Here is a 27,202-nt window from a genome sequence, read left to right as displayed (position 1 = left end):
GTGAGGCGCCAAAGAATTTATGCAAGAGCACGGTCTCTTCAAAACCCAAGCCTGGGCTACTTGCCAAGGTCTTTACAAGTCAACAAAAGTCAAAAGGACCAAGGCGCAGGGCTCCGAAACATCTTCTCCTCTGAAAGCCCCGCTTCCTGTACACGGGAAAGGCTGGCCGAGGCTTCGACTCCGCCCCGTGACGCATAGGACCCCGCCTTCAGGCCCTCCACCTCTCGCGGGATCTCTCGAGAGGACGGCTGGGGTCAGGTCTCATCATGGCGGCTGAAGAGGCGGATGTGGATATCGAAGGGGACGTGGTGCCAGCGGCGGCACCGTCTGGGTGAGGCGTAGAGACTGGGTCTTGCAGAGACAAGGAGGGGCGCAGATGTGAGGAGGGTATCCTAGAAAGGCTGCGGTTCCGGCAGGGGCCAGGGGAGCGGAAGACCATCCGCTGGGCCAGGGTCTCCTAGCGGCCAGGGAGACGCCTCGCCCATCCCGCCTGCGGGCTCCTCCTGAGCCCAGGGGGCGGGTACCGGAGGCTAGTGACCGACGGCCCTTTCACCTTTTACCGGGGATGCTGTGAGGGCGCCGGCCGCGCCTAGCACGTTGTCCACTCTTCAGCAGTTAGATTCCTTTTTCCATTACTGCCACCTCAGAATCCGCCCCCTTGCCACCGCCCAACAATAACTAGAACAAGGGCGGCCCCTGGACAGTACCCGAGCTTAGGAGTCTTGTTCCATCGCTTGCAGGCCGTGTGACCTTGGGCGTGTCGTTTTATCCCTACCGGCCACCGGTTTCCTTTTCCATGTAGGGATAGTTATGAAAAACTTCCCGAGAAGCAGCGTGACTTGAAGGAAAGGGGCTGGACTTTAGAGTTGGACAGCTCTGGGTTGACCCTGCCGGTTACTAGCAGTGTGACCTTGCGCCTCAGCTCATGTGTTAGCTGACAATCATGTTATGTACCTCATACGGTTATTGTGAAGATCAAATGAAATAATTATGGGATGTGTTTTAGCATAAGGTAGGTGCTCTCTAAATGTTGTGTTCTTTACCATCCCACCAGGGCTAGTATTTTGAGGACCCAGTGAGGGGGTCATAATTTATTTAGTACCAATTCCTGCAGAGCAGGCCAGTGTGATTTTAAACAGCATCCTCCAGCTTGAGACATCTAGCTCTTTGACTCCTTGCTTGCAGAGAGAGAAGTTGATACATGCCATTTTAAAAATGTGCTTTCAGAATCTTCTTTTAGTAATGGAAGAGGCCTAGACTGGTCAGGAATCAGAAGACCTCAATTCTAAACTCAGCCATCTATGTTGTTTGTAACTATGAGCAACTTCATTAGAAGTCTCTAGGTTGAACCATGTAAAACTGCCAATCTTAGACCATTTTTGACCTATAAAATAGCAATTTCACATGGTCCAACCTGATAATAGCACCCCTGTAAATTGTGGAGAATGGTGCTCATGAGGCACCAAGATAGTGGGTTTAAAGTTCTCCTGAACTCTAAACCACTATAAAAATGAGGAGTGACTAAGTTCATTTAGTCATTCTCCCTCAAATCTTTAGGCAAAGCAGTCCGAGTCTGTACAAACGAGTAGGAAGCCTTTAATAACAATCATTGTTCACATTTGTGTAGATCAAGTTAATATTGATCAAGTGCTTTTGCATGCATGATTTGATTTACTTTTCACAATAAGTCGGTGAAATAAATGGGAGGGATTCTTTTCTTTTTAACATCTTTATTGGAGTATAATTGCTTTACAATGGTGTGTTAGTTTCTGCTTTATAACAAAGTGAATCAGTTATACATATACATATGTTCCCATATCTCTTCCCTCTTGCATCTCCCTCCCTCCCACCCTCCCTGTCCCACCCCTCTAGGTGGTCACAAAGCACTGAGCTGATCTCCCTGTGCTATGCGGCTGCTTCCCACTAGTTATCTATTTTACGTTTGGTAGTGCATATATGTCCATGCCACTCTCTCACTTTGTCACAGCTTACCCTTCCCCCTCCCCATATCCTCAAGTCCATTCTCTAGTAGGTCTGTGTCTTTATTCCCATCTTACCCCTAGGTTCTTCATGACCTTTTTTTTTTTTGCTTAGATTCCATATATATGCGTTAGCATACAGTATTTGTTTTTCTCTTTCTGACTTACTTCACTCTGTATGACAGACTCTAGGTCCATCCACCTCACTACAAATAACTCAGTTTTGTTTCTTTTTATGGCTGAGTAATATTCCATTGTATATATGTGCCACATCTTCTTTATCCATTCATCTGTTGATGGACACTTAGGTTGCTTCCATGTCCTGGCTATTGTAAATAGAGCTGCAATGAACATTTTGGTACCTGACTCTTTTTGAATTATGGTTTTCTCAGGGTATATGCCCAGTAGTGGGTTTGCTGGGTCGTATGGTAATTCTGTTTTTAGTTTTTTAAGGAACGGGAGGGATTCTTATATGCAGTCCAGAGAGAAATGAGTTGGCCTTGGAAACACTAAAGATCATCTGAGAGCATTGGCTTTACCCCTTTCCATGGGTTCTTCTTTATTTTCTGATTGTGTTTTATTTCTCTTTTTCCTTTTTCTTTCCTTTCTCATTATTCTGCTGAGCCTTAAGTCTGCTGGTGGCACCTGTAATCATATTAGTCTCAGGCAACCAGTAACAGATTATTGGTTCCTGATGGTCAGAGCCATTGCCTTACACAATTCCACAGATCATCATTAACATTATATTCTGGTGAAAGTTGCTCCTTGGTGTTGGGGGCTCTGATCACATGGCATTTGGTGTGAGTGAACACTTAGTTGCCCCTCTGAATTGCGTAGTTACAGCTGATTATAACATCTGTGGAACCCTGGAGGATTAATTGAAAACACACTTTTAAGTCCTTGCTAAGTGCTGGCTGCCAAAGTTAGAAGATGGTGTTGAAATGTTTTGGTTTCCCTTCTTTGTCATCCTCCATTCCTTCTGCTTATTCTTTAAATCATAACGTTCCAGGGGATTTTTGTCATAAGACTTCTCTCTAACCACACAGTGCAGCTCTCAAGACTTAAATTTCTGTTAAGTTGGACCATATGAAATTTTCCCAACGTTCCACCATTTTTGATTTACAAAAACAACAGTTTCTTAAGTTCCACCCAGTACATGCTGATGTTTCCCAAATCTCTTCCCTGAGCTTCAGATCCATTTATCCAATTCTCTGAATCTGTTTGCCCTTGGACTTTCCACAAGCACCTCAGCTTCACTTCATAGAAACTTTCCTTACCCGACCTGCCTCTCCAAGTTCCCCAGTTCAATGAGTGGCACCATCCACCCAGTCATGCAAGGCCCAGACCTAGATTTTATCCCTTTTCCTTACCTCTCTCCTTCTGTCAGAGTCTGTTGATTCCGAGTATCCTCTCAAATGTGTTCACTTCTTCCTATTCACACTGTTTGTTCTTTAGGTCTAAGTTACTGTCACCTCTCTCTAGTATCTGTATAATCACTCCGTCTTAACCACTTCTTGTCTCTTTGACTCCCTTCTAGTCTTTTCTGAAGTTAGAGCAGTCTTTTCTTACATCCAGATCTGATCATGTTATTCCCTTCAGTCCTCAGTTAGCTTTATGATAAAATCTTTATTCCTTAACTCCTAGAGACCTGTGTGATCCATGCCCCACCTATCTCGTTCATTCAGTCATTCAGCGAATATTGATTATCTTTTATATGCCAAGCCCTGGGTATATAGCAGTCATCCAAACTAAGTCCTTGCTCTCTTAGAACTAACATTCTTATTGGATGAGACAGACAGTAAATCTTATATATATGCCAGATGGAGATAAACCTGTAGATAGGTTTTTGCAGTCTAAGAGGTACAAATTCTTTCCACTAGACTGAGAAAAGTCAGTAACTAGGAAACTTTATAACCTCAAAATGTACAGAAGCAAATATTAAATTTAATTATATCACAGATTGGGCCTCCTCAAACTTAACTATTCAGGCTTTTTCCATATGAAGTGAACAGTGTGACTTTAGAAACTTCTAATTAGTGAAAAGAGTGAGAATTAAAGTTTAATCCCCCATGGACATAGAAAAGCCCCCAAGTAACCCAAGTTAATTTTTTTTTATGTGAGTTGTTACTAAAGCATCACATTTCTTATCTCTTCACTGTACTGTCCTCCTTTGAGTATTTTCTTTTGGTTCTTCTATCTGTTCTTGCTTTGTCTTCATTTTGAGGGTGGTACTGTTGATGGGTGGCTTTTATGCTTCAGATATAACTAAAAGAATTAATTGTAAAGTTGAATTCCTGTATACACATGCATATTCATCAAAAGAAATCTGAAGTGTTGGTTCATAGCCACAGAATATGTTGTGGTTGCTGTTTGGAGGTATTTTTTCCCTCATGAAGTTGTTTATTGGGAGAAGGAGAAGTCTGATATTTAGCAATTGAAATAGGGTGGCTTAAAGCCACTATATATTTCACAGGCCAAAGGTAGAGCAGGCATCTGCAATGTTAAATCTGTTAAGGGGGGAAAGGAACTAAATATTTGCTTAACATCTGAAACCTTGCAATCACTGTGCTCTGTAAATTATGTTCATTAACTGGTATAATCTCACTTTCATACCCATTTTCTTAATTATTACAGAAGTGATGAAAATACAGCATCTGTTTTACAAGACCACTATCTTGACTCATCGTGGAGAACTGAGAATGGTCTTATTGTAAGTATTTTATGGGAATATCAGGTGCATTAAGCTATTACTCAGTACCCAGAGTACCTCTTTTTTTTTTTTTTTTTTAAACTTGGTGCTAATTCTCAGCAGTCACAGAGGTAATATATTGAAACCTTTTTCTTAACTTAAAAATAGGAGGAATTTATTCTTTCTTCTTTTGACTTTGAAAAAATGGCCTTTTGGGAATCAACTTAGGAGCCAGTTAGATTTAGGTATGAATCAGTGCTCTACCACTTATCAGATTTGTGAACCTTAGTTTCTTCATCTAAAAAATCGAGATCGTTGCATGCTTAGTTTCTTCATTTAACAGTTATTTGTCAAGTACTTATTGTGTGCCAGACACTAGGCCAAGTTTGGGGGATACACCTGTAATCAAGACAGATATGGTCCTGCTCTCAAGGAGCTTATATTCTAAAGGGGAGTCAGGTGGTAAACAAGTAGACTAATTATAGATCATGAAGGACATAAGCAAGATGCTGACCTGAGAGTTACAAGGTGGGGAACCTACTTTAGATAAAGTTGGTGAGGGAAACTGAGGAGGTGACATTTAAGTTGAAAACAGGAGTAGATACGTGAAGAGTTGATGAAAAATATTCTAGGCAGAAAGAGTAGCAGCACAAAGGCTCTGGTTGAAACCCAGTGTCTAGAATATAGTGGGAAAGGGGAGGGGATGACAGCTGTGACAAGGTTGGAAAGGCAAATGAGGGGAATCAAAGAGACTAGTTAGGAAACATTTGTAGGAATCTAAGCGCGATTTGGTGGTGGCTTGGCCTAAGGTTGTGGTAGAAGTTGACAGATTTGAATTATGTTTTGGAGGTAGAAATGCTTGGTATATTGGGTGTGGGGATTGAGGAAAAAGGAAAGAATCCAGGATGATTCCTGGGTTTCTAGCTGGAATAGCTTGGTGACTAGTAGTACTGTTTACAAAATAGGGAAGGCAGGGGGAGAAGCAGGTGAATGTATGTTATGGTGAGTTTTATTTTGAATATGTTAAGTTTAAGAAGCCTATTAGAGGGGCTTCCCTGGTGCAACAGTGGTTAAGAATCCGCCTGCCAATGCAGGGGACACGGGTTCGAGCCCTGGTCCAGGAAGATCCCACATGCTGGGGAGCAGCTAAGCCCATGCACCACAACTACTGAGCCTGCGCTCTAGAGCCCACGAGCCACAACTGCTGAGCCCACGTGCCACAATTACTGAAGCCCACGCGCCTAGAGCCTGTGTTCTGCAACAAGAGAAGCCACTGCAGTGAGAAGCCCACACACCGCAATGAAGACCTAACACAGCCAAAAATTTAAAAATTAAATAAATAAATTTATTTTTAAAAAAAGAAGCCTATTAGAGATCCAAGTGGAAATTTTGAGTGGGCAGTTAGTTATAACAGTCTAAATAGAGAGAAGAGACCTGGGCTGAAAATTTTTAAGTTTTGAGAGTTAAAAAGGAGTATGATTATTTAAGCAGAGAGTGTGGCTTAAGGGAAAAAAAGAATTGTGAGTTTTGGAAGTAGGTGAAGTATCTAGCAAAATGCCTAATACCTAATAGTTCCTCATACAGGATAGCCATTATTACTTTATCTCTTCTCTCCTGCTTGAAATGTCAGTGAGTGCCTCTGTGGATGCACCTGTGAAGAAGTAATGCCTGTCTCATAGCGTTATTGTGGGAATCAAAGATAGGTCTGTGTGCTCAGTAAATGGTAGCTTTATTATTTGTGATCATTGTATTGTGTATTTTTATTTAACAAAACAAGATAATTTCAAAAAGCAGTAAATAAAGAAATTTATTCTTCCTTTTTTTAATAGCCTTGGACTCTGGATAGCACCATCAGTGAAGAGAACAGAGCTGTCATTGAGAAAATGTTGTTGGAAGAAGAGTATCCTTTAACGATTATGAGGAAAGTAAAGATTTCAGGGTTAAAAATCCATAAATGCAAAACTTACAGAAGAGACCACTGTTAGTTACTAGATAGTATATAACTGCTAGTATATAATGTGTTACCTACCTATTCTGTTTTACCACTAAGTCTGAGATCTGACTCAATATTTTTGAGTTTCTGTTGTCAACCAACTCTTTATACTATCTTAATATTGAGTAGAAATTATAGAGTGTTTCATTTTTTAATTTTTCTTGGCCACGCCACGCGGCATGTGGGATCTTAGTTCCCCGACCAGGGATCAAACCTGTGCCCCCTGCAGCGGAAGCATGGAGCCCTAACCACTGGACCACCAGGGAATTCCCTGTAGAGTGTTTTAAATCAGCTAGAATCTTTAGTTGAAGTCCAAATCATTCAGTCTAAACCTCCATTTTCAGTTATATGAGATGTTAATTTGTCCAAGGACATAGAATTAAAATACGTAAAAGTTCTCACTTCCTGCTCTGCCAATTTACAGGTGTTAATGGGAGCAATCCAAGTAAAAAGCATAAAACTAGAATGAAGATTTTTTTCCACCAGAAATTGTAGGTCCTTATTCACAGTTCAGCCACTGGCTTCTTGTCCTTATTTTTTTCATCTATTTGTGATGTTTGCAACTTAACTTTTTTGGGACTCCATTTTTTTATATATAAAATGAAAGGATTGAACAAAAAGATTTCTGGTTTATAAAGATTATTGATACTACTCTAATAAATAGTGAGTGGTTTATTTTCAACTCACCTGTGTTTCATGGATTTTTATCTCCTCTTTAAGCCAGAATATCTGTTCTTTTTATTCCCAGTTATTGCTACGTTGTTTTCAGGGTGTCTTTGTACCTTTAATTATCATAGGTTAACCCTTTTTAGGCTTTCTTACTCTCTAACTCTCCCCAAACATTACAGTTATAGCCTAGATCATTGCTTTTCAGTAGAAAAACAGTGCAAGTCACATATCATTTACAGTTTCTAGTAGCCACATAATTGTAATAACATTTTATTTAACCCAGTGTATTTAAAATATTGTTTCAACATTTAATCACTATATAAACATTATTGAGATGTTTTGCATTCTTTGTTTTATACTCTTTGAAACCCGGTGTGTATTTTGTACTTACAGTACATCTCAGTTTGTACTAACCACATTTCAAGTACTCAGTAGCTACGCATGTGGCTATTGGCTAATATGTTGAACAGTGCCATTCTAGATTAATGAATATTTAAGTAGTCACTGGTTCACTTCCAGATTTGGAAACAAAATAATGAGAGTAAAAGCTATGTGAGCTCTTGTAGGACAGGGGTAATGTTTTCTCTCTTTGTCCTCAGCACCTAGTACCTAGCATAGTGCCTCATGTACACAATACATGTACACAAAATACAATATTTGTTAAGTGAAGAATATCTCAGACTAATCTAAAGTATTGCAGTATAGGGTAAGTTTAAAAAGTCTGCGAGAGAGACTCTGGTAAATTTGACCCAAGCGTTTGTTATTTTTATTAAGATAGAGCAACCCTAAACTCTTCTCTGTTACTTTCAGAAATATGAAAGCAAATACTCCTAAATTACCCTGGACAACCAATCAGATTCATCTGTTACATTCTCCATGTGTTTTAGAAAAAAAGATTTAAATAAAACATTGAGGATATATCTTCTCTTAGCCACTAAATAAGATAAAAGAAACTAACATTTATGTAGCACACGTTTTGTGCAGGTACTGTGTTATGTGTGACTTCACATGTAATATTTAATCCATATAACAACCCTGTGAGGTATAAACATTTTTGTCATAATTTTTGCAGACCTGGTTTAGCTAGAATTCAAGTGTGACTTTCACAAGTATGTGAGTGCCTACTTTAAGTTGCATAAAAATTATAGGACTTTATTATTTTTTTAAAAGTTCCTTAATAATTACACAGGTATTATTTATCCAAAAAGTCACTTCCAGGAAAATTCTGGCTTGATCAAAAGGAAGATGATAAAAAATACATGAAGAGGTAAAATCAATTTATAATACTTTTAAAAGTCTGGATTGTATTTTTAAAAACTTCTTCACAAGCTTCCTTATTTTCTTTTTTCATGTGGTGCAGTCTGCAGAAACCAGCAAAAATCATGTATGTACTTATGTTTTATATTTTAATATCTTTTTGATTAGTTAAAAATTATGGAAAAATTAAAAAGTTACAGCTGGCCTGTAGAAAAGCCCTCTTGACCTTGGGTTATACAAAAATATAAAGTCAAAATTTCTTGTACAGATGTTGGAATGTCACAAGATAATTTTATTATGTTATTTATTTGTCGGAATTTTTTTCAGGCCCTACAAAAAGGTGGTTTTCTAGGGATTTGTGGGGAACATTTTTATAAAGCTGCCCTTTAATATGTTAGGAATTGACTTGATTTCTGTTGCCCTGTCATTTAGTTTTCAGTCGTTTCAAACAAAAATTTAATTTGAATTTGTGGCTTTCAAAAATTATCTAGAGAAATTAAGTATTAACTGTTTTATAAACATCCTTTCCCTACAATTGAAAGTTTGATGTTATTTAGTATTTCTAAACTTTCATGTTTATAATCCCTTAGAGGGTAGATTTCCAATTACCAACAGTTTGAGCCCTGAGCAGACTTTGGCTTTTGCATTTTGCTGAACAAACAGAAACCAAATGAAGTCAATGAAAAGATTAATGGTTTGCTTGAATTAAATTAGTGAGTTTCATCACTATTTTATTTTTAATTTCTTAATGTCCTGCATTTCAAAATCAATAAATGTAATGTCATAGTATTTTTACCTGTTTTCTGGCTTGATAGTTACATAGATTTACATAGAAGAATAAGAGAGATGATATTTCTGGAGCCAATTTAAACTCTGACATGCCAATTAGCAAGCCAACTTAAACTATGGATTTGGAAATATATTAACATCTGCTGCTTTGTGTCCAGTCTGAGGAAGCCTATTTGTTGTCACATTGACTTCCTTTGATGTCTTTTAGTATTATCTTCACTCAGACCCAAGGGTTATGTTTTTGGGGGCTCCTATCATCCTGAGCTAGAGAAGTATACGAGACAGGGCAAATCTGTTCCCCCAGGTGGAGACTGCAGCCTTCTTCTTCTCTCTTTAATTCTTAGACTCAGAGTATTAAATTTAGCCCATGGCTATGTATAACCTTTAGCTGCATAAATATGGACTGTTCCATTTCAGAAATTTTTTTTGCAATTCCTCTTTTTCCCCTCAGGGTACACTCTCCTACAAAACCAGCCAGTTACTCAGTAAAGTGGACGATAGAAGAAAAAGAGCTGTTTGAACAAGGGCTGGTAAATAGAGCAATTTTTAATTTATAGTAAAATAATTCTAGAAGCAAATATTGATAGAATTATAAGGTTAAATTAATTTATAGAGACTGGAAATTTCTTTTTAATTACAGTGATCATATCTATAGTGTTTCTGTAGTTAGAGTGATGTTTGTAGTGTAGCATAAGAGAATTCCTTTTAACTCATACCTAAGTTACTAAAATATTAAAATAGATTTGGATCAATATTGATTTTCACCCCTTTTTTGTATTAATAAAATCCAAGAAATTGTACTGTATCTGCATACATGACACCAACTACCTGGATTAAAAGGCAAAATTATTTGGTTACCTGATCTTTTCTCTAGGGAAAAAACATGTATATTTGGAACCGTCTGGGTGATCAGCTGAGTTTTTTTTTAATTCAGATATTTGGCATTGTGCACATAGTCTAAATATTTTAGTGGATGTAATTAAAGACCAGAAACATTCCTTTTGCATGAATGTTTCACTGAGATCTATTTAAATGTCCATAAGTTGCATAATGGAAAAAAATATGTGCACAAGTTTCTAATTATGAGAAAACTCCATAATATAATGAAGCTTAACAAAACATGCAGGAATTTTTTTAACTGTCAATAGTAGATTATATCTTTTTCTTACATGTTACCAGTATTGTACTAATTAATTTTGAAATTATATATATTTATATATTACATATATAGAATATTTATGTAATATTATGTAGGATTCATGAATGCAAATTGAAACATCATTGTTAATATTTCTGCAGATGACAGGAAATAAAATGTGTTTATATTTTTATAGTTAACATCACCATGACATCTATGTTCTGTGATGTTTTATATAAATACATAAACTATTTTGAGGGTTTTATCTCCTGAGATTTTTCTCCTGTACTGTTGATGTTTTTTATATTGGTATTTTAGTCTGTTGCATGATTATCATTTATATAATCTAATTAACCAGTCGTTTATTTAAGATTGCTGACAACTTTGCTGTTTTGTTCATTACCAAAGATCAGAACACACACACACACACACACACCCCCCCACACACACACACGGGTTGTGAATTTTTAGGTTATTGTTGACTTTGGTGGTAGTTATAAAGGCTATATCTGCATGGTTCAAAATTCAAATAGTACGTGAAGTTGTAGGGTGTTAAGTCTCCCTCTGACTCCTGTCTCAACCTTTAGTTCTCTTTGCCTCAGGTAACCATTGTCATCTGTTCTTGTATATCCTTCCAGAGATACTTTGTCCCTGTAAAAGCAAGTGTCTATTTATTTAGGTACATATGTAGATATCTATATCTTTATCTACCTATCTATCTATATACATAGATATTTTAAACCTAGAATATTTTACCACAAAAATACATGGAACCATTGGTTGTATTCCCAGCTTTTTAACCTATGAGTATCATTTGTTTATAGACTGAATTCTGTCAGGCTTGAGAGAAGGAAATTATGTGGTACTGAATGATGAAAGATTTTTCCTTCTCTGTCTTGTCCCTTTGCTCTGTTTTTAAATTGGTAACTGTTTTCTTTGCTCCTCTTGTTAGTGTCCCCTCTCCAATTTTCATAGTGTCCAAGCCCCTGCAATCCTAACTAGTCAGACTTTATCCAGATCCTTCCTGTTTCCAAAAGTGATCCATGCTACCAAGTAACCTATTTGCCTTCATCACGCAATACAGATAACTAAATCTTCAGTAAGTTGATCTCAGTTAGGTATTAGTTAAGAAAAATCTTAATTAATTTATACTTAGTAATCATTTTCTCAGAAGTACTTTCAGTTTTAAGAAATTGTCCATATGTCAGATTTTCTAATGAATACCAGAAATAAGTGTATAAATTAAGGTTTATCATTTAGGTCAGAACTTTGAAGACGATTTATTGCCATAAGTCATGACTGTCTGACCTGTAAATCTGACCCTGGAATCAGCTTCTCTGAATTGTTGTGGGTTTTTTTTTTTTCTTTAAATAGTTTTAAGAATTCTAAAAAAGGATTGTTGAGCTACTTTGGGAAGTAGAGAATATCTTGCGTTGGAGATAATGTAAAGGAGATTTATGTATCAAATGATAGGCTTGATACCTAAAAATCCTGTCTCGCTTTAAAATTATAATGTGTTCCTGTCTGTGCTGCAGAACACACCAGAGCTCCCTCAGGTTCTCAGCTTTTCCTTGCACAGCTTCAGTGTAAGTAGGTATACAGCCTTTGACAGTGGAGGGATGTAGGGAGATGTTGGTTGCAGGTTGCTTCATTTGTGATTCACTCTTGTAAGTCAGTTTACTGTGATATCTGTATAGTGTAAAAGTATCTGCTATGGAATATGTAATAGGTATTGTAACAGATGGAATCTGGGTAAAAAAAAATATTTTGAAATTAGTGTCAGAACATATTCAGTTGATTCTATATTTGGAAAATATAACCTGCCTCCATTTCAGGCACTTTTTTTTAAGTTATCTTAAATTTGGAACATCATAATGTACACTACTAATACATACTGTTAGGAATACATAGAAGTGATGGGTCTTCATTTAGGTAGCTATAAAAAGAAAACAAATTTCTAAATCATCTTGGTCTGTTTTCAGAAGTCAAGATTTGAAAAGAAGAATGTGGGCTTTGATTTTAGGAGTCTTAACTATATATTGTATGTGAGGCTTCATTGTGTGCTTTAGAAAATAAATAAAGATAGGTTTTTTTTTTAGTATGACAGTAGTTTGGAATATTAAGCTAATCAAAAGCTATTTCTTTTCCATTTTGATAACATAGGCTAAATTTGGCCGAAGGTGGACCAAAATTGCAAAGCTAATTGGAAGTCGCACTGTTTTACAAGTGAAGAGTTATGCCAGACAGTACTTTAAAAATAAGGTAAGCAGAATATAAACACCCTAGTGATAATATTTAAAATAAACAAAATTAATAAGCAGAAATACTTCTTTAATTCAGGCATTAAAGTCTTAATGTTCAAAGTTTTTATAGTGAAAGTATTTTATACCCATAAAGTACCCTATAAATGTTTGTCTTCAAAAATCTCAAAGCATATATTCAATGTATTGAGCATTGCTATTAAATAGGTATTATTATTTTACTCCACTTAATTTCATGCAGTTAAATAGGACAAAATATTAATTGCTCAAAAACATCCTATAAAGCAAATAATATTCCAAAGAGAAAACCTTAGAGGTCATTGTTTCCTGGAAATTTAAATTTCTTTTTAACTATTTGCATTAAACTTTTTTTTTTTAAGTTTTTTTTTGTTTTTTTTTTTTACTTAATTAATTTATTTATTTATTTTGGCTGTGTTGGGTCTTCATTTCTGTGCAAGGGCTTTCCCTAGTTGCGGCGAGCGGGGGCCACTCTTCATCGCGGTGCACGTGCCTCTCACTGTCGCAGCCTCTCTTGTTGCGGAGCACAGGCTCCAGACGCACAGGCTCAGTAGTTGTGGCTCACGAGCCTAGTTGCTCCGTGGCACGTGGGATCTTCCCAGACCAGGGCTCGAACCCGTGTCCCCTGCATTGGCAGGCAGATTCTCAACCACTGCGCCACAGGGAAGCCCTTGCATTAAACTTTTAAGAATGATTAGAGCTTAAGGGCCCAAAATGCTAACATGATTCTAAAATCTTTTTAATAGCAGTGAAACTTGTACAATTACTATGAAGAATTGTCTGAAAACTTTAATAAATTGCAGTGTTCAGAAATGTACAGTTATGGTCTAGTTCTTTAGTCTTTCAAGTAATTTGTGCTATATTCAACCATATAGTTTTGATACTTAGAATTTTTCTAATATGTTCTGCTTGAGTTCTCAAAACATAATTATACAGAATTTTAAAGTATCTTAACTGAAATTTGATGTTTTAATGTAAATAGGGTTGGCCCTTAAGTGAAATTTGGTATTTTCTTTTAATGTAAATAGGGTTGACCCTATTTACATTTTCTTTTAATGTAAATAGGGTTTGAACTGAGCAGGTCCACTTCTATGTGGATTTTTTTCAATAGTAAATACTATAGCACTGCACAATCTGCTGGTGCGGAATTGCAGCTGTGGAAGAACTGCAGATGGTGAGGAACTGCATATACGGAGGGCCAACTATAAGTTATATGCAGATTTTCAACTGTGTGGACAGTTGGCACCCCTGACCCCCTTGTTGTTCAAGGGTCAGCTGTAATGGGTTTTACCCTGTATACAAGATTTATCTAACTTAGTGTCATTTGGGCATAGGAAGTAAGTAATGGAATGGATTCATTGTAAATCAATCATCTACTACCTCGTTTAATCAGCGAAAGCATTTTCAAGACAGCCTGCTAAGGTTAAGGTATTATGGAACAGAATAAGCCTAATTTAGTTATTCTTACTCCCATGCTCCTCAGAGTAGAATGTGCGGGGCATCTTGTAGTGTCAGTTTTACTCAAAGGCTTGAGGTGAAAGGGTACATTTTAATATTAAAAGAAACATTAATATATAATGAAATACAATGCAAAATTTTATCTAAATTCTTAAGCTAAAAACTGGAGACTTCAAATAAATAGCAAGGTTGTTAATGGCTATTTCAGGCTAAATGTCCAAATCTCCTTTTCCCTCCTGCTACCTTCTCCTTCTCCTCTACATAGTAAGCCAGTTAACCTCAAATATGAGATCCTGGGAGTCTATTGTGATAAAAGATCTATAAATAATCTCTCTTTGGAAGCTGTCATCCCTTGGGTCTATCAGTCGTACAAGATTTTTCAAAAACTATATGTAACAAAGGTTTTATTTCAAATCATATATACTCGTTGACATTTATTTTCTTTTCCTTATTGCATTACAAGATATTTATGTTTATAATAGCAGATATGATAGATAATTTCATGCCTTAAATTGGAGCTACATTAAATGAACCTGCAAAAACCAGTTTGTTTCTATTGTCTTTGTATTTAAATAAAAGATGATTTTAATTTACTAAGTGAAGATATGTGAGATAGACTCCTTTAACTAAAGGATTTTTTTTAGCATTATAAAAAATGATCAGCTGAGGTATCAGACATTCTGAGAAATAAGCCTTTACAAATATCTTAGAGAATACCTTGTATGACGGTTGTTTGCTTCATTCTGTATGGTTGATCTGAGCCAGATTCCTGTTTTAAACTTAATATTGAAAATTAAGTATTGAATAGTAGGTCATGATTATTTCATTAATAAAAATCACCAGACCATGAATGAGTCAAATATATTTATGGAAATTTGAAATGATGATCTTTTACATTTAAAATGCAGTTGTAAACCCTTCAAAGAAAAGCACAATAAAGGTATAATATACCATTGACATATACTCAGTTTAATAATTTTGTATCTATCCTATTTTTTTGTGCCAATGATTACATTTTAAAATGCTAATATGGAGGCTTTATCTTGATTTTTAATAAGGTAAAATCAGATGGTCCAGAGAAGGAAACACCAAATCAGAAAAACAGCAGTGGTTTTCAGATGAAAAATGAAGATGAAGGCACAAAGGCATGGACACCATCAGGTTTAAGGGGTCGTGCTGATCCCAACTGGAATGCTGTAAAAATTGAAAAGTTATCTGATGATGAAGAAGTAGACATCACAGATGAGGCAGATGAGTTGACTTCTCAAGCTCCCCAAAAGAATCTTAGCAGTGATCTCTTATTAGATATCTCTAAAAATAAAAGTCATGAAACCAGTAAAGGAGAATTCATTGCTTCTGACAGCCAGGAAGATCCCATTTCTAAATCTTCCAAGGAGTATCTTCAGAATATAAAGCAAGATGAGATGGAAACACTTTCAAGCTCAGGAAATACATTTTGGACTGAAAATCACAACACCAGTGACCAAAAATCAGTTGAATTATATGATCAGAAATGTAATAAACTGATGAAAAACTGTAATAAGCATGATGGAAATGGAATAATAGATGATGCCAGGCAGTTACCTTCTCCAGAGCCTTGTGAAGTTCAGAAAGACTTGAGTGATAATGAATTGCTTTTTCATTCTTCCTGCCAAATGGAGGAGGAGAGCCATGAGGAAGAAGAGCTTAAGCCACCAGAACAAGAAATAGAAATTGATAGAAATATCATTCAAGAGGAAGAAAAACAAGCAATTCCTGAGTTTTTTGAGGGACGCCAAGCTAAAACACCAGAACGCTATTTGAAAATTAGGAATTATATTTTGGACCAGTGGTAAGGAAAAATTGTATTTTTGGTGCTGGTTTAAAACTTATGATACTCTATAGAGTATTTACTTAGGCCTATGCAGAATTTAGTATTTTATATTCCTAGTGTTCCAGAGAGCTTTAACATATTATATATTTCAATAGGTAAAACTTAAAATTTCTCATAATGAAATCTTTTGAAAGTTTTGGTAAATATTGTCATCTATAGCTATCTTAACCCATCTGTCTGTTCTTTAAGAGTCTGTGGTCCTAGAAGAAAAAGGGATAGATGATTGCCTTAAGAAGCGGTTTCTTAGGACAATGTTAGGAAGATATAGAAAACACTAACTGCATGGGAAAAGGGGGAGAATGTCTTTCTTAGTTTATGATGTACTTTGAAGTACAAAGAGAGAAAACTTTGGTGACAGGATAGTATCATTAAATGTGGCTAGATTTCAGAAACCATTCTAAATAGCTGCCTTAAATGCTTTCAGCTTTGAACTTGTGACATAATGTGTTAATAATTCCTTCATCAGGATACAGGAATTTTTTGATATATTAAGTTTACCCTCTAAATTTTCAGTGCCTTTTATTTGAATTATTTACTCAGGGATGGGGAACAAACCAAAAACTTCCCACCTTATTAGCTTAAGTGCTCTGAAAGTGATTTGCATTTTTCATAATAGTTTAATTAAGACATCATCAAACATGCATAATTTTTATTGCTTTAGGAGCTACAGAATTGTGTAGAGCCATCTTTACAGAGGGCTTCTGCTGTAACCTAGGAAGATTACCAAAGGAAAATAACCAGACTTACTAAATTAGTAACTTTCATTTTACCCACACAGTATTAAGTATTTTGACATCTAAAGATAGCCTTATTCTAAAAGAAAGATTTTTTTCTTGTTCTTGACTCTTGGTTATCTCACAAATGGTTGAGGTTAGGAAAATTCTAGGTAAGGGTGGTATCAAAGTAAACAATACCTGTAAGGAACCACTCCTGACATTTGCATAGTGTTTTATAGTTTACAGAAAGCTTTTCTCTGTCATCTGTCTTTTCAGATTCTCTGTCTTTTCTCTGTCATCCTCACAACAATCTTGTAAAATAGGTGGTATTTTCTCTATTTGATAGAATGATCTTGAGGTCAGGAGAGGTTTAGGGAGCCGCCTTGAATTATACAGACCAGCTGCTGACAAAAGAAGGACTTCAGTGCAAGTCTCAACTCTGTAAATCACTCTTTCCATTATTCCACATTGCCTAATTCACACTATTAAAAAAGACAAATTAAATTAAATCTCTGTTGGTATCTAATTTTGTTTTTGGAAATAAGAGCATGAATGGCCAAAATAAAAGTGCTTCAAAATAATGGCTAACTCAGAAGTGTCTATAAATTATCAGTGACTACTTAATGTTACTGTAATCACATTTCATTTGTTACTTTGAATTTTGGATTTATGAGGCAGAATAATTTATATGGATAGCATAACTTATATGGCAGTAGTTTCCTAATGTCATTTGCCTTAGTTCATGAAACCAGTTAAATATTACTGTTTCAGTATGATGATTTAGTCAGAGTGTGAAAGCAAAAAGGAATGTTTTGAACAGGAACTCAAACCTATTCTCTTCAGAAATAGAAGAGAGTGTTTAGAGACTGGAGGCAGTATTAAAAAAATAGAAGAGTTAAAGTTTTAAAGATAAAAAAAGTCCTGCTAAATTTGTTTGTTGCTTAAAGATCCTTTCCATAAAAGCACATGCAGTTAACTCCCTGTTTAGGGGAATATTTTATTAAAATAGTAGTCAGTATCATTATTGAATACTTACCAAATGCAATGCGTTGTATTTAAGTCATCTCTAGTCCTCTTGACAGCCTTGTCCTCATTTTACAGATGAGCAAAATGAGGTTCAGAGAGGGAAAGGAACTTGTTCCAGGTCCCATTAGGCGAAGGTGGTTCCAGAGACTGCAGTCTTGACCCATTATTTTCACACTTTCAGCTCTGGGCCTTGACTGACTTTTCATGCTGCCTTGCATGTTTTCCCCCCGCCAGATCTTGGTGAATCTTGCTTCCTCTTCTCTTTCCGTTCTGCTCAAGGGAAATTAGAGGCCTTCTCTGACCACCCTGTGTCTACAGTAACTCACATATCTCCTCCCTGTCATTCTCTAACCCTGCATTTTATGTATCTTATAGAACTTATTACCACTGAAAATATTATATTTTTATTTGTGTGTTGTCTCCTCTCTCCCCAACCCCCCATGATAATGTAGGCTCCATGTTCATTGTTCATTGTTACGTCCCTAGTGCTTAGAACAATGCTTGGAATACAGAGGCAGATTGAAAGAGTGAATCATCATTATATCATAAACAGATATTTGTAGAGGCCTTACTATTTGTTCAGTGCGGTACTAGTACTAAGCTCTTTGTTTAAAGCCTTTCAATTTGGATAATCTTTAATTAGGCCAGTACAGTTCATAGATTCGTACAGTTTTTGGATGGCTGGGTATACCATGCCCATTCCAGCTTTCTTGCCTTCATTTGCACAGTTTGTTTACTTTTCTTTCAAGATACACTGAAATCTCACCTTTGTAATGGAACTTCTGATACCCTCCCACATCACAGATTACTTTTTACCCTCCCTGAACTTCTATAGAATTTATGATTTTCAATTTGGTTTTTGCTTAGGCCTTCCCTAAACACCCTATCTAAAATAGTATGTAGCTGTTTGTCCTATTCTATCCTCTTATCCTTCTTACTGTGTCTTCCTAGCACATACTGCCACCTGACAACATAGTATATATTATTCATTAATTTATTGACTATTAGAATGTAAGGTCTGTAAGTTCAGGAACTTCAGATTCATCTCTGTATCCTTAGTGCCTAGAACAGTGCCTGGTGTATAGGACACAAAATAAATATTTGTAGAATAAAGATTGATTAAGAAATACCTATGTTATATGATATATCTGAATACTTGGTTTATAAAGTCTGTGTTTGAATCTTGTCACTTCCTTAAGTCAGTGCTTTAATCCCTCTCACCTACTTGTTTCCTTTCCTCTAAAATAAGAATGATAAAATCTGCTTTGTAGAGTTGTATATAACCCTTAGTACAGCATCTGTTATAAGCACTCAGTAATTGTTTGTTACTGTTATTAAGTCCTCTGTTACTTAAACTTTATGTTGTACCATCTAACATGGTACATTAAGTATATTTAGTAAATACGTGTTTTGTTATGGAAACCTCTTATTTCTTTCATAGTCTTTGTGCGTTTCTTTATTCCTTTAGAATGCCCTGTAGTATCCGTTTCTGTTTTCCACTGAGAGCACTTAATATTTACTAGCATAATGATTAAAAACTAATATAAAACTTTTAAGCATTTATAAGGTAGCTTGTAATTAAAAGATGTTGTCCAGCAAAGTAAAAGTAAATGAACCTAAGCAATTTATTAAAAATTGGAGTGTCTAATACTAAATATTTTCAATATATTATGAATATGCCCTTTTCATTCAAAGATTCAGGCTTGCATTTGGATCTGTAGATATATAACGCTCTAACTTCAGAGTCCTGGGATAACTGAAATCTATTGAATTTAATATTGGGGAAGAAATGATACTTGTAAAACTCACACTATACTTGTAAGTTACTGTATCGTTGAAAGATATTTTATTTCAGAAAAGAAAGTACACTTGGGTATTATGTATTAACGTTGTCTGTACACATTACATATTGAGAGGGGGTACATTTTTAAAATATTTCAAAGATTAAAAGTTTCCCCCAGAAATCTTCTTTTATGTTTTTATCCAAAATAATTGTACTTCCATCTCTTAGGGAGATATGCAAACCGAAATACTTAAATAAGACCTCAGTACGTCCTGGCCTGAAGAACTGTGGGGATGTTAATTGTATTGGACGGATTCATACATACCTCGAGTTGATAGGAGCAATCAATTTTGGATGTGGTAAAAATAAAAACCCAACAACATCTTTTACTCGACATTTTTTATCCTTATAGCACCCATTAATTTCTTTGATAGTTAGAATTCAAGTTAGACTTATTATAGATATAGAATACAGAAAGATGCTATAACATTATAGAATAAATGTATTATTGAGATTTTGTTTTGAAACAGATTTCTGTTGATAAACTATATTTCCTTTTAACCTACATTGAAAATTGGTGGTATGATTTTAAAGGAAGAATATTCAGTCTAACTGGTAGAAATGATTTAAGGATGCAGTTCTTTGTCAAGTAAAAGTAATTTTATGAAAAGTCCAATCAAAGCCCATTTGATTTGGAAATACTGTGTTAATGCTAGAAATACTGTCTAGCAGTGTTTAAATAAAGAAAATAATTTATGAACCTCTACACTTAAATGTAATAAAAGTGCCAAAATATTTTTCGTGGTAGAAAGTTTCTTTCACTCTAGTTTTTCTCAAATTTAAGCACATTTTTAAATGTATTCTGTCCTTTTATTGAATTAACATGACAAATTTTGAAGAAAGATAATAGTTATAGTTGCAAAGTGATAAGTTAATTAGAATCTTGTAACCCATAGTTTGAGAGGAGTATATTCTGTATTCTGTGTCTATGAAAAGACAACCAGAAAACGTCCTGTGAGAGATTATTTCATTTCATGTAGAGAGAGAATTTATAGTTTGCCCTGGGATCTGTCCTACATTTCAGCATCCTTGTTTGCCCAAAGCACGGTATTAGGACTGGCTTTACAGGAAAACTAAGGTGTCATACCTTCCTTAGCCACTAAAAGAAAAATGAAATCATGTTTACTGTATTAGACTTGCAAAGGTAACAAAGTGGGCTTAGCACTCATTTAATCAGAAATTAAACAAATGACCCATTTCCTAAATGTTTCATTTTATTGAGATTTCCTTAGAATAACAGCATACTTTTATGTGAGAACTACCAAGTAGCACATCAAATGTGTATTGTGGAAATAAGCTCATAGTTTTTTAAAAACTTAGATATTGGCTTATAATTAATAGTATAGATGTGCCTTCCTATTTAACAAATAAGTTCCATAAAATAATAGATTGTTTTGTTTTTCCTGGATTCCATTAGAACAGGCTGTATATAACAGGCCACAGCCAGTTGATAAAGTACGAATCAGAGACAGAAAAGACACAGTAGAAGCGTACCAACTTGCCCAGCGTCTGCAGTCTATGGTAAGCAGTCCCTTCTCTCACTAAATGATCTTTCCTGATTGCTCCTTACCCTGTTAAGAAAGATATGCCTACTTCTCCTCCCCTGTTTAACAAATGGCCATCTAGTAGAAGAACATGTTTTCGCTTTTATTTCACCCAAGCCATTCACTTTTTTGGTTTCCATTCAGTTTCATGTTGATTTATGAGGCAAAAAACAAACCCCCAAAATTTAAAAATTCACTCACAAACTTCACACAGAGCATGATGTTTCGCTAAAGTGGTCTTAGACTGCTTTGTTTTGATTTCTGTATCTAATGTATCTTTTAAAACTATACAGTTTAGCTCTTTTTTCTTTCATTTGTTTTTTGTTTGCTGAAAATTCTTACCATAAGATTTAGCTTTGTAGAAGTGCCTTTCAAAATATTTTAGCCTTTAGTTTTTAATTCTTGAGGTTAGTGAGTTTTACAGTATTTTAAAATGCATGCATCTTATTTTGAAAATAAGTGATCCAACAAGTCTCCTAAAAGGCAGAGTCATATTGTGGTCTTGTTGACTTTACTAATAAAATAGGTTAAATTGGTAATAGGTAAGATAAATGGAAAAAGTATAGATAATAGAGTAGGTATTTTTCTCAGAGTGTTTAGGCTGTAAACCATTTCTACCTAGTTTATTTTTTTAAGAAAGGGTGTTTTCATATACAGTTGCTGGAGGTGGTGCTAGTCATACACTGGCTTCTGGCAGCCGGTCCATTTTAAAGGCTTCAGTACTGATGTTTGCAAAACTGGATATTACTAATCCAGTCAACCAACTTTATAATTTTTTACTATTTGTATTAACTAGGCAATCTTTTCCTAAGCCTGAGATATAATTATTTTGCTTCTAGTTTTCAATATTATACCTCTGGCTGTGTGTTCTTGCAAGTTTTCTACCACAAAGTCATTTTCATGGTGATTCTTTTTGGTCCTAAAAAATATTCTTGTCCTAGAGTTGTAACTCCCAAATGGTGAAAGGAAACGAAAATTAAAGAGAAATTGAAATAAAATTTAGAAAATCATCACTGATTTATTTCTGAGCAGAGTGCTAACTATTCAATGTAAATTAATAAAATACAGTCAGGCATTGCTGATCAGGGATTATGGTATTTTAATGGAGAAATTGAATTTTAGAAAATTATCATTTTGGTTTTGTGTGTTAATGTGCTGTGATTTCTCCAAGCTAATCTTGTGACCTTTTGCTTTATTTTTAATTTCATCACAGCGCACAAGGAGACGTAGGGTCCGAGACCCCTGGGGAAATTGGTGTGATGCAAAAGACTTAGAAGGACAAACGTTTGAGGTAACTTTGATCCCTTCAAATGACTCAAAAGTGAAAGTTGTTTTGTCAGTATACATTTGTATATCTTAATGTCACATATATTACACTTGTTTTATGTGTGGGTGTATATATATATATATATATGTCTCTTTCCCACGTTAATTTGTTTGTCTAGAAGTCATCAGTAAACAACAAAGAAGGCACTGATGGTACAGTTAACTAGGAGTTTGACTAATTTTCAGAACTTTGATTATCTGTCTCTATATTCTGGTCTCTAGCTCCAGAATATCTGCCAAGGTGCCAGGGAGTTGTGCCCTATTCATTTCAGTAAAGTCACTGAATGATGTTCTGATATACCAATCAAAATATTGTTCCATGCATTAGACATAAATTGAATTACAAATATTAAAGTATTATTTCTACTAACAAAAATTATGGTCCTAAAAAGAAACATAGTTAGTGAGTATATGTGTGTATGTGCACGCACGCGTGCACACACACGAATGTGTTCTGTGCATATATAATTTGTTTGTGAACAACCAGTGCAGTCAAATGGAAATAATATGGGAATGTGTACTTACTGGCTTTGTTACCTTGCGTAACTGTACCAAATCTCAGGGCTTTATTTATGAAGTGTGGGTGATAACATCTCCCTCAAAGATTGTTGTAAGAATTAAGTGAAATAAAATGTATGACGGTCCTAATACTCGGTACTCAGTAAGCCTTTGCATGTACCAGGTACTCAATAAATGTTAGTTCTCTTCTTTCTCTTCCCCATTCCCTGCCCCCCAGCCTCACATCTGAGCATTATTCTAGGCACAACAATTAGTAACACATGGTTCCTTCCTACCAGGAACTTACATTTCTAGTAGGAAAGATAAAACCTATGGTAAGTTCTATGAGATTGGTTCCAAGAAATATAAGGTCCTCCCTAAGGGTGTGATCAGGGAAGGTTTCACAGAAGATGGGATTTTTCATCTGTGACTTGAAGGATGAGCAGGAGAATCTCAAAGTTTGGAAATGTGGATGAGGGAACTCCAAGCTGAAGCAGAGGCATAAGCAAAGGTACAGACATAGGAAAATACCAGATATATTCTGGAAAAGGTACATAGTTCATAAGGGCTGGAATATAAGATTGGTAATAGAAATGAAATGAAAGAGAATTATTTTATTTTATATTTATAAAGGACTTACTGTGTCAGACATTATTGTCAATATTTTGGAAACATTAACTCATTTAATCTTCATGATAACATCATGACATTGTTATTATTACTATTATTGTTCTCATTTTAAAGATGAGGAAAACTGAAACACAGAAAGCTTCAGTAACTTGGCCAGGGTCACGCAGCTAGTAAGTAGTAGAGACAGGCATTCTGTCTGCCGAATCTGTGCTCTTTAGCTTTATGCTGTGGTGTCTCTTTATTAACTTTCCCTCTCAGTGGTTGATGGACTCTTTGATCAAATGGTATTTTTTTTTTTTTTTAGCATCTCTCTGCTGAGGAGTTGGCAAGAAGAAGAGAAGAGGAAAAATGCAAACCTGGTAAATCTTCAAAAGTGCCAAGGCCAACAAAAAGGTATAGTGTGACATCATATAAGTGTGATTTTTTTTTTTTAAACGTATCACAAGTGATTAGAAAATGTATGGAAGGGATATCTGATATTGCAACATTACATTGTCCACGTTAAGTTTAAAAATACTGCTGAAGGGGCTTCCCTGGTGGTGCAGTGGTTGAGAATCCACCTGCCAGTGCAGGGGACACGGGTTCGATCCCTGGTCCGGGAAGATCCCGCATGCCGTGGAGCAACTAAACCTGTGTGCCACAACTACTGAGCCTGTACTCTAGGACCCACGAGCCACAACTACTGAGCCTGCGTGCCACAACTACTGAAGCCCGCGCACCTAGAGCCCATGCTCCGCAAAAAGAGAAGCCACCACAATGAGAAGCCTGCACACCGCGATGAAGAGTATCCCCCGCTTGCCGCAACCAGAGAAAAGCCCGCGCACAGTGACGAAGACCCAAAGCAGCCAGAAACAATAAATAAATAAAATAAAATAATAAAATAAATAAATTAAAAAAAAATACTGCTGAAATTTTTTATTTCACTGATTATTAATTTGGGAGACCTTGAGCAAAAGTGTTAATTTGTTCATGTTCAGTGAATATAGGATCCAACATATGTTGTAAGGGGACCTTGTTTGTGACAGGTGGTCATTTAACTCCTTAGACATTATGAACAGGTAACCTCATGAAATGACTAGTTCTCTCTTTGATTGATGCTGAATGTTAGGTTTTTTTCTTTAATAATTTAAAATATTTAACTTGTAACATTAAGGGTCACCAAATAAGTTAAATGCCTTGACTTTGTAGACCCTCACTTCCTGCAGATGACCCATGAAAGAGACTATAGTTTTGTCAGTGTCCCTTTAAAACAAGACATCCAGGAATGCCACTTGGTTATTTTCAATGGAAAGAGCCCTAATACTCAAGCAGTTGTATGTCCCTGGGTAAGTTACACAAAGCCTTTATAAGCCTTGGGTCCTCATTTATAAAATAATGTCTATAATAGCTAACACTGTTGGGTATGTTTTAAGCACTTCATATATATTATCTCATTTAATCCTCATGACAACCCTATGAAGTAGTTAATATAATCATTCCCATTTTATAGATGAGGAAACTGAGAGGCACAAAGAGGTTGTGTGACTTGCCCATGCTTGTTAATGGCGGTGTTGTGATTTAACCCAGGCATTAAGGCTTAAGAATCCATACTCCTAACCATTACATTATATATCACCTCTCTAAAATTAAAATCAAAACTTAGAGTTGTGAGAATAAATTAAATGAGATTAACCATGTAAGAAAATACAGTTGTCCATAAGCTAGGACTCCTCATCTAGTGTCCGCACATTTGATTTTCAGAATCTAAATGTGAGACATACTTACTGTAATTTCAAGTCATTCTTCCAGTTTGTGAGGACCTTTTTGAATCCAGATCCACTTTTCTTCGTAGCTTTGAATCAACATTTCAATAAGCTTGCCTTTTCTACCATTGATCACTGATTAAAATATTTAACTGAGATAAATGTAAACCTCAGACATCATTGTTCAATGAGCTATATACTACCACAATTAACTCTTATTTCTTCATCTTATGCAGAAGAATAATCATAGCAGATGTCTTGCTTACATTTAGTAACTATATTTGAGTCTTTATGAGTCTGCTAGTTTCTAGCAGATCATTCCTATCAAAAATGAAATTTAGGTATACCTGTCATGACTTATGTTTTCATGAACCCATTATTGTTCTTAGTAGTCACCTCTTCACTTGCTAAAGGCTCACAAATCAGCTGTTTAATCTTTTCTAGAATTTTCCTGATACTCAACATTTAATTCCTCTGCTTCTTTTTTTGTGTTTTGAAAACAGGCCCAATAATTGCCTATTCCTAGTCCTCCAATAATTTTTTCATTCTCTATGGTTCCTCAAAAAGGGTTGATGGTGGTTTCACATGATGGTTCTTCAAAGTGTTCTGGGATGCATATGCTTTCTTTCTATTTTCTCATCTATCTTGACCTTTCATTTCTTTTTATTTGCATTGACAAAGCACTTTCTAACTTGAAGATCTTCCTCATTCAGCAAACACTTTTTGAATGCCTACTGTGTGTCAAGCACTGTTCTAGGTACTTGCGATACAGTATTCAGCAAAACAAAGTATCTGATCTCCTAGCACTATGTGTGTGGTAGAATAGGAACTAAATAGTTCTGCTCTTTTCCAGTTGTTAACTTGAACATATTCGCTGTTTGTTTTCTCTGCCTGTAGCCTAAAAACGCTTTAAATATTTTTCTCAAACCTCAATTCTTTATTGGTCAAACAAAGCCTTTCTAATATTTCTCTCAGATTTACACATGCTTTTGTATCTAGCCTTGCTTAGGCATCCCTCTTTCCATCGTTTATACTTTTTCATTTTAAAAGATGAGTTTATCATAGAACTTTCGATATCCATTCATATCTTTAACAGAACTGTTTGTCATTTATTCATTCAACAAATACTTACTGAGTCCCTACTCTGCTGAACACATTGTACTGACAGAAGTGTTTCTGAGAAACTTCCATCTTTCTTGAGCTTTGTTTCCTATCTTAATGTCAGGGTTAGGTTTTCATTGAACTTTTGAAACCTACTTTCAGTGTAGGACACATGTCTGGCCATTTATAATGTTCTCCTCTTTGGGTGTTAAAAGAAATTAAGACAACAAAATTACTTTTTCCCAAAGGTCATGTTGTTTCCCAAATTTTTAATCAAGTCTGAAAGAACAGTGCTTCTTTCAAAAGGGTTATATCACAAGAAGTTCTCCTAGTTTAATATTTTTTTCACTCAGAGTTTAGGTTTAGATTATTGGTACACATTTTCAAATTTGTAAATGAATGTTATTTTCCTGGTTATGTTACTGAAATTATATTAGGAATGATTTTTTCTTCTTTTTCCTTTTCCAGCTCATTCGATCCCTTCCAACTGATACCTTGTAATTTTTTCAGTGAAGAAAAGCAGGTACTACTTATTCATCACTGAATGACCGTAAATAATACCCTCCTCTCAGACATGAAATATTTCTTCTTTTTCTGTGTGTGCAAGGCATGTGTATAAGAAAGGTTGGATAAGGCAGGGTACACTGAAGGT

General features: G+C 35.6%; 1 protein-coding gene across 4 annotated transcripts in view; it reads left to right on the top strand.

The window, feature by feature from the left end:
- Window positions 1–247: 247 nt before the first annotated feature.
- The window catches only part of MYSM1 (Myb like, SWIRM and MPN domains 1), a 41,811-nt gene continuing 14,856 nt past the window's right edge, over window positions 248–27,202 (top strand). For 3 of the 4 annotated variants that reach the window (XR_005020177.1, XM_036854165.1, XM_036854158.1), the window contains exons 1-13: window positions 253–331; window positions 4,614–4,689; window positions 6,498–6,568; window positions 8,520–8,597; window positions 8,691–8,714; window positions 9,828–9,906; window positions 12,678–12,776; window positions 15,310–16,082; window positions 19,878–20,008; window positions 21,127–21,230; window positions 22,467–22,544; window positions 24,012–24,100; window positions 27,019–27,073. Coding sequence is in view for 3 of the 4 variants with exons in the window: in XM_036854165.1 (XP_036710060.1) it covers window positions 267–331; window positions 4,614–4,689; window positions 6,498–6,568; window positions 8,520–8,597; window positions 8,691–8,714; window positions 9,828–9,906; window positions 12,678–12,776; window positions 15,310–16,082; window positions 19,878–20,008; window positions 21,127–21,230; window positions 22,467–22,544; window positions 24,012–24,100; window positions 27,019–27,073 (1,722 nt within the window). In the remaining variant the exon portion in view is untranslated. Of the gene's footprint in view, window positions 332–4,613; window positions 4,690–6,497; window positions 6,569–8,519; window positions 8,598–8,690; window positions 8,715–9,827; window positions 9,907–12,677; window positions 12,777–15,309; window positions 16,083–19,877; window positions 20,009–21,126; window positions 21,231–22,466; window positions 22,545–24,011; window positions 24,101–27,018; window positions 27,074–27,202 lie in introns of all 4 variants that reach the window. The other variant, XM_036854153.1, reaches the window with a different exon arrangement.

Source organism: Balaenoptera musculus, chromosome 1 (genome assembly GCF_009873245.2).
Source record: "Balaenoptera musculus isolate JJ_BM4_2016_0621 chromosome 1, mBalMus1.pri.v3, whole genome shotgun sequence".
In the NCBI taxonomy this organism is placed as follows: domain Eukaryota; kingdom Metazoa; phylum Chordata; class Mammalia; order Artiodactyla; family Balaenopteridae; genus Balaenoptera; species Balaenoptera musculus.
Note: the sequence above shows the minus strand (reverse complement) of the source record. Positions and strands in the feature narration are given on the sequence as shown.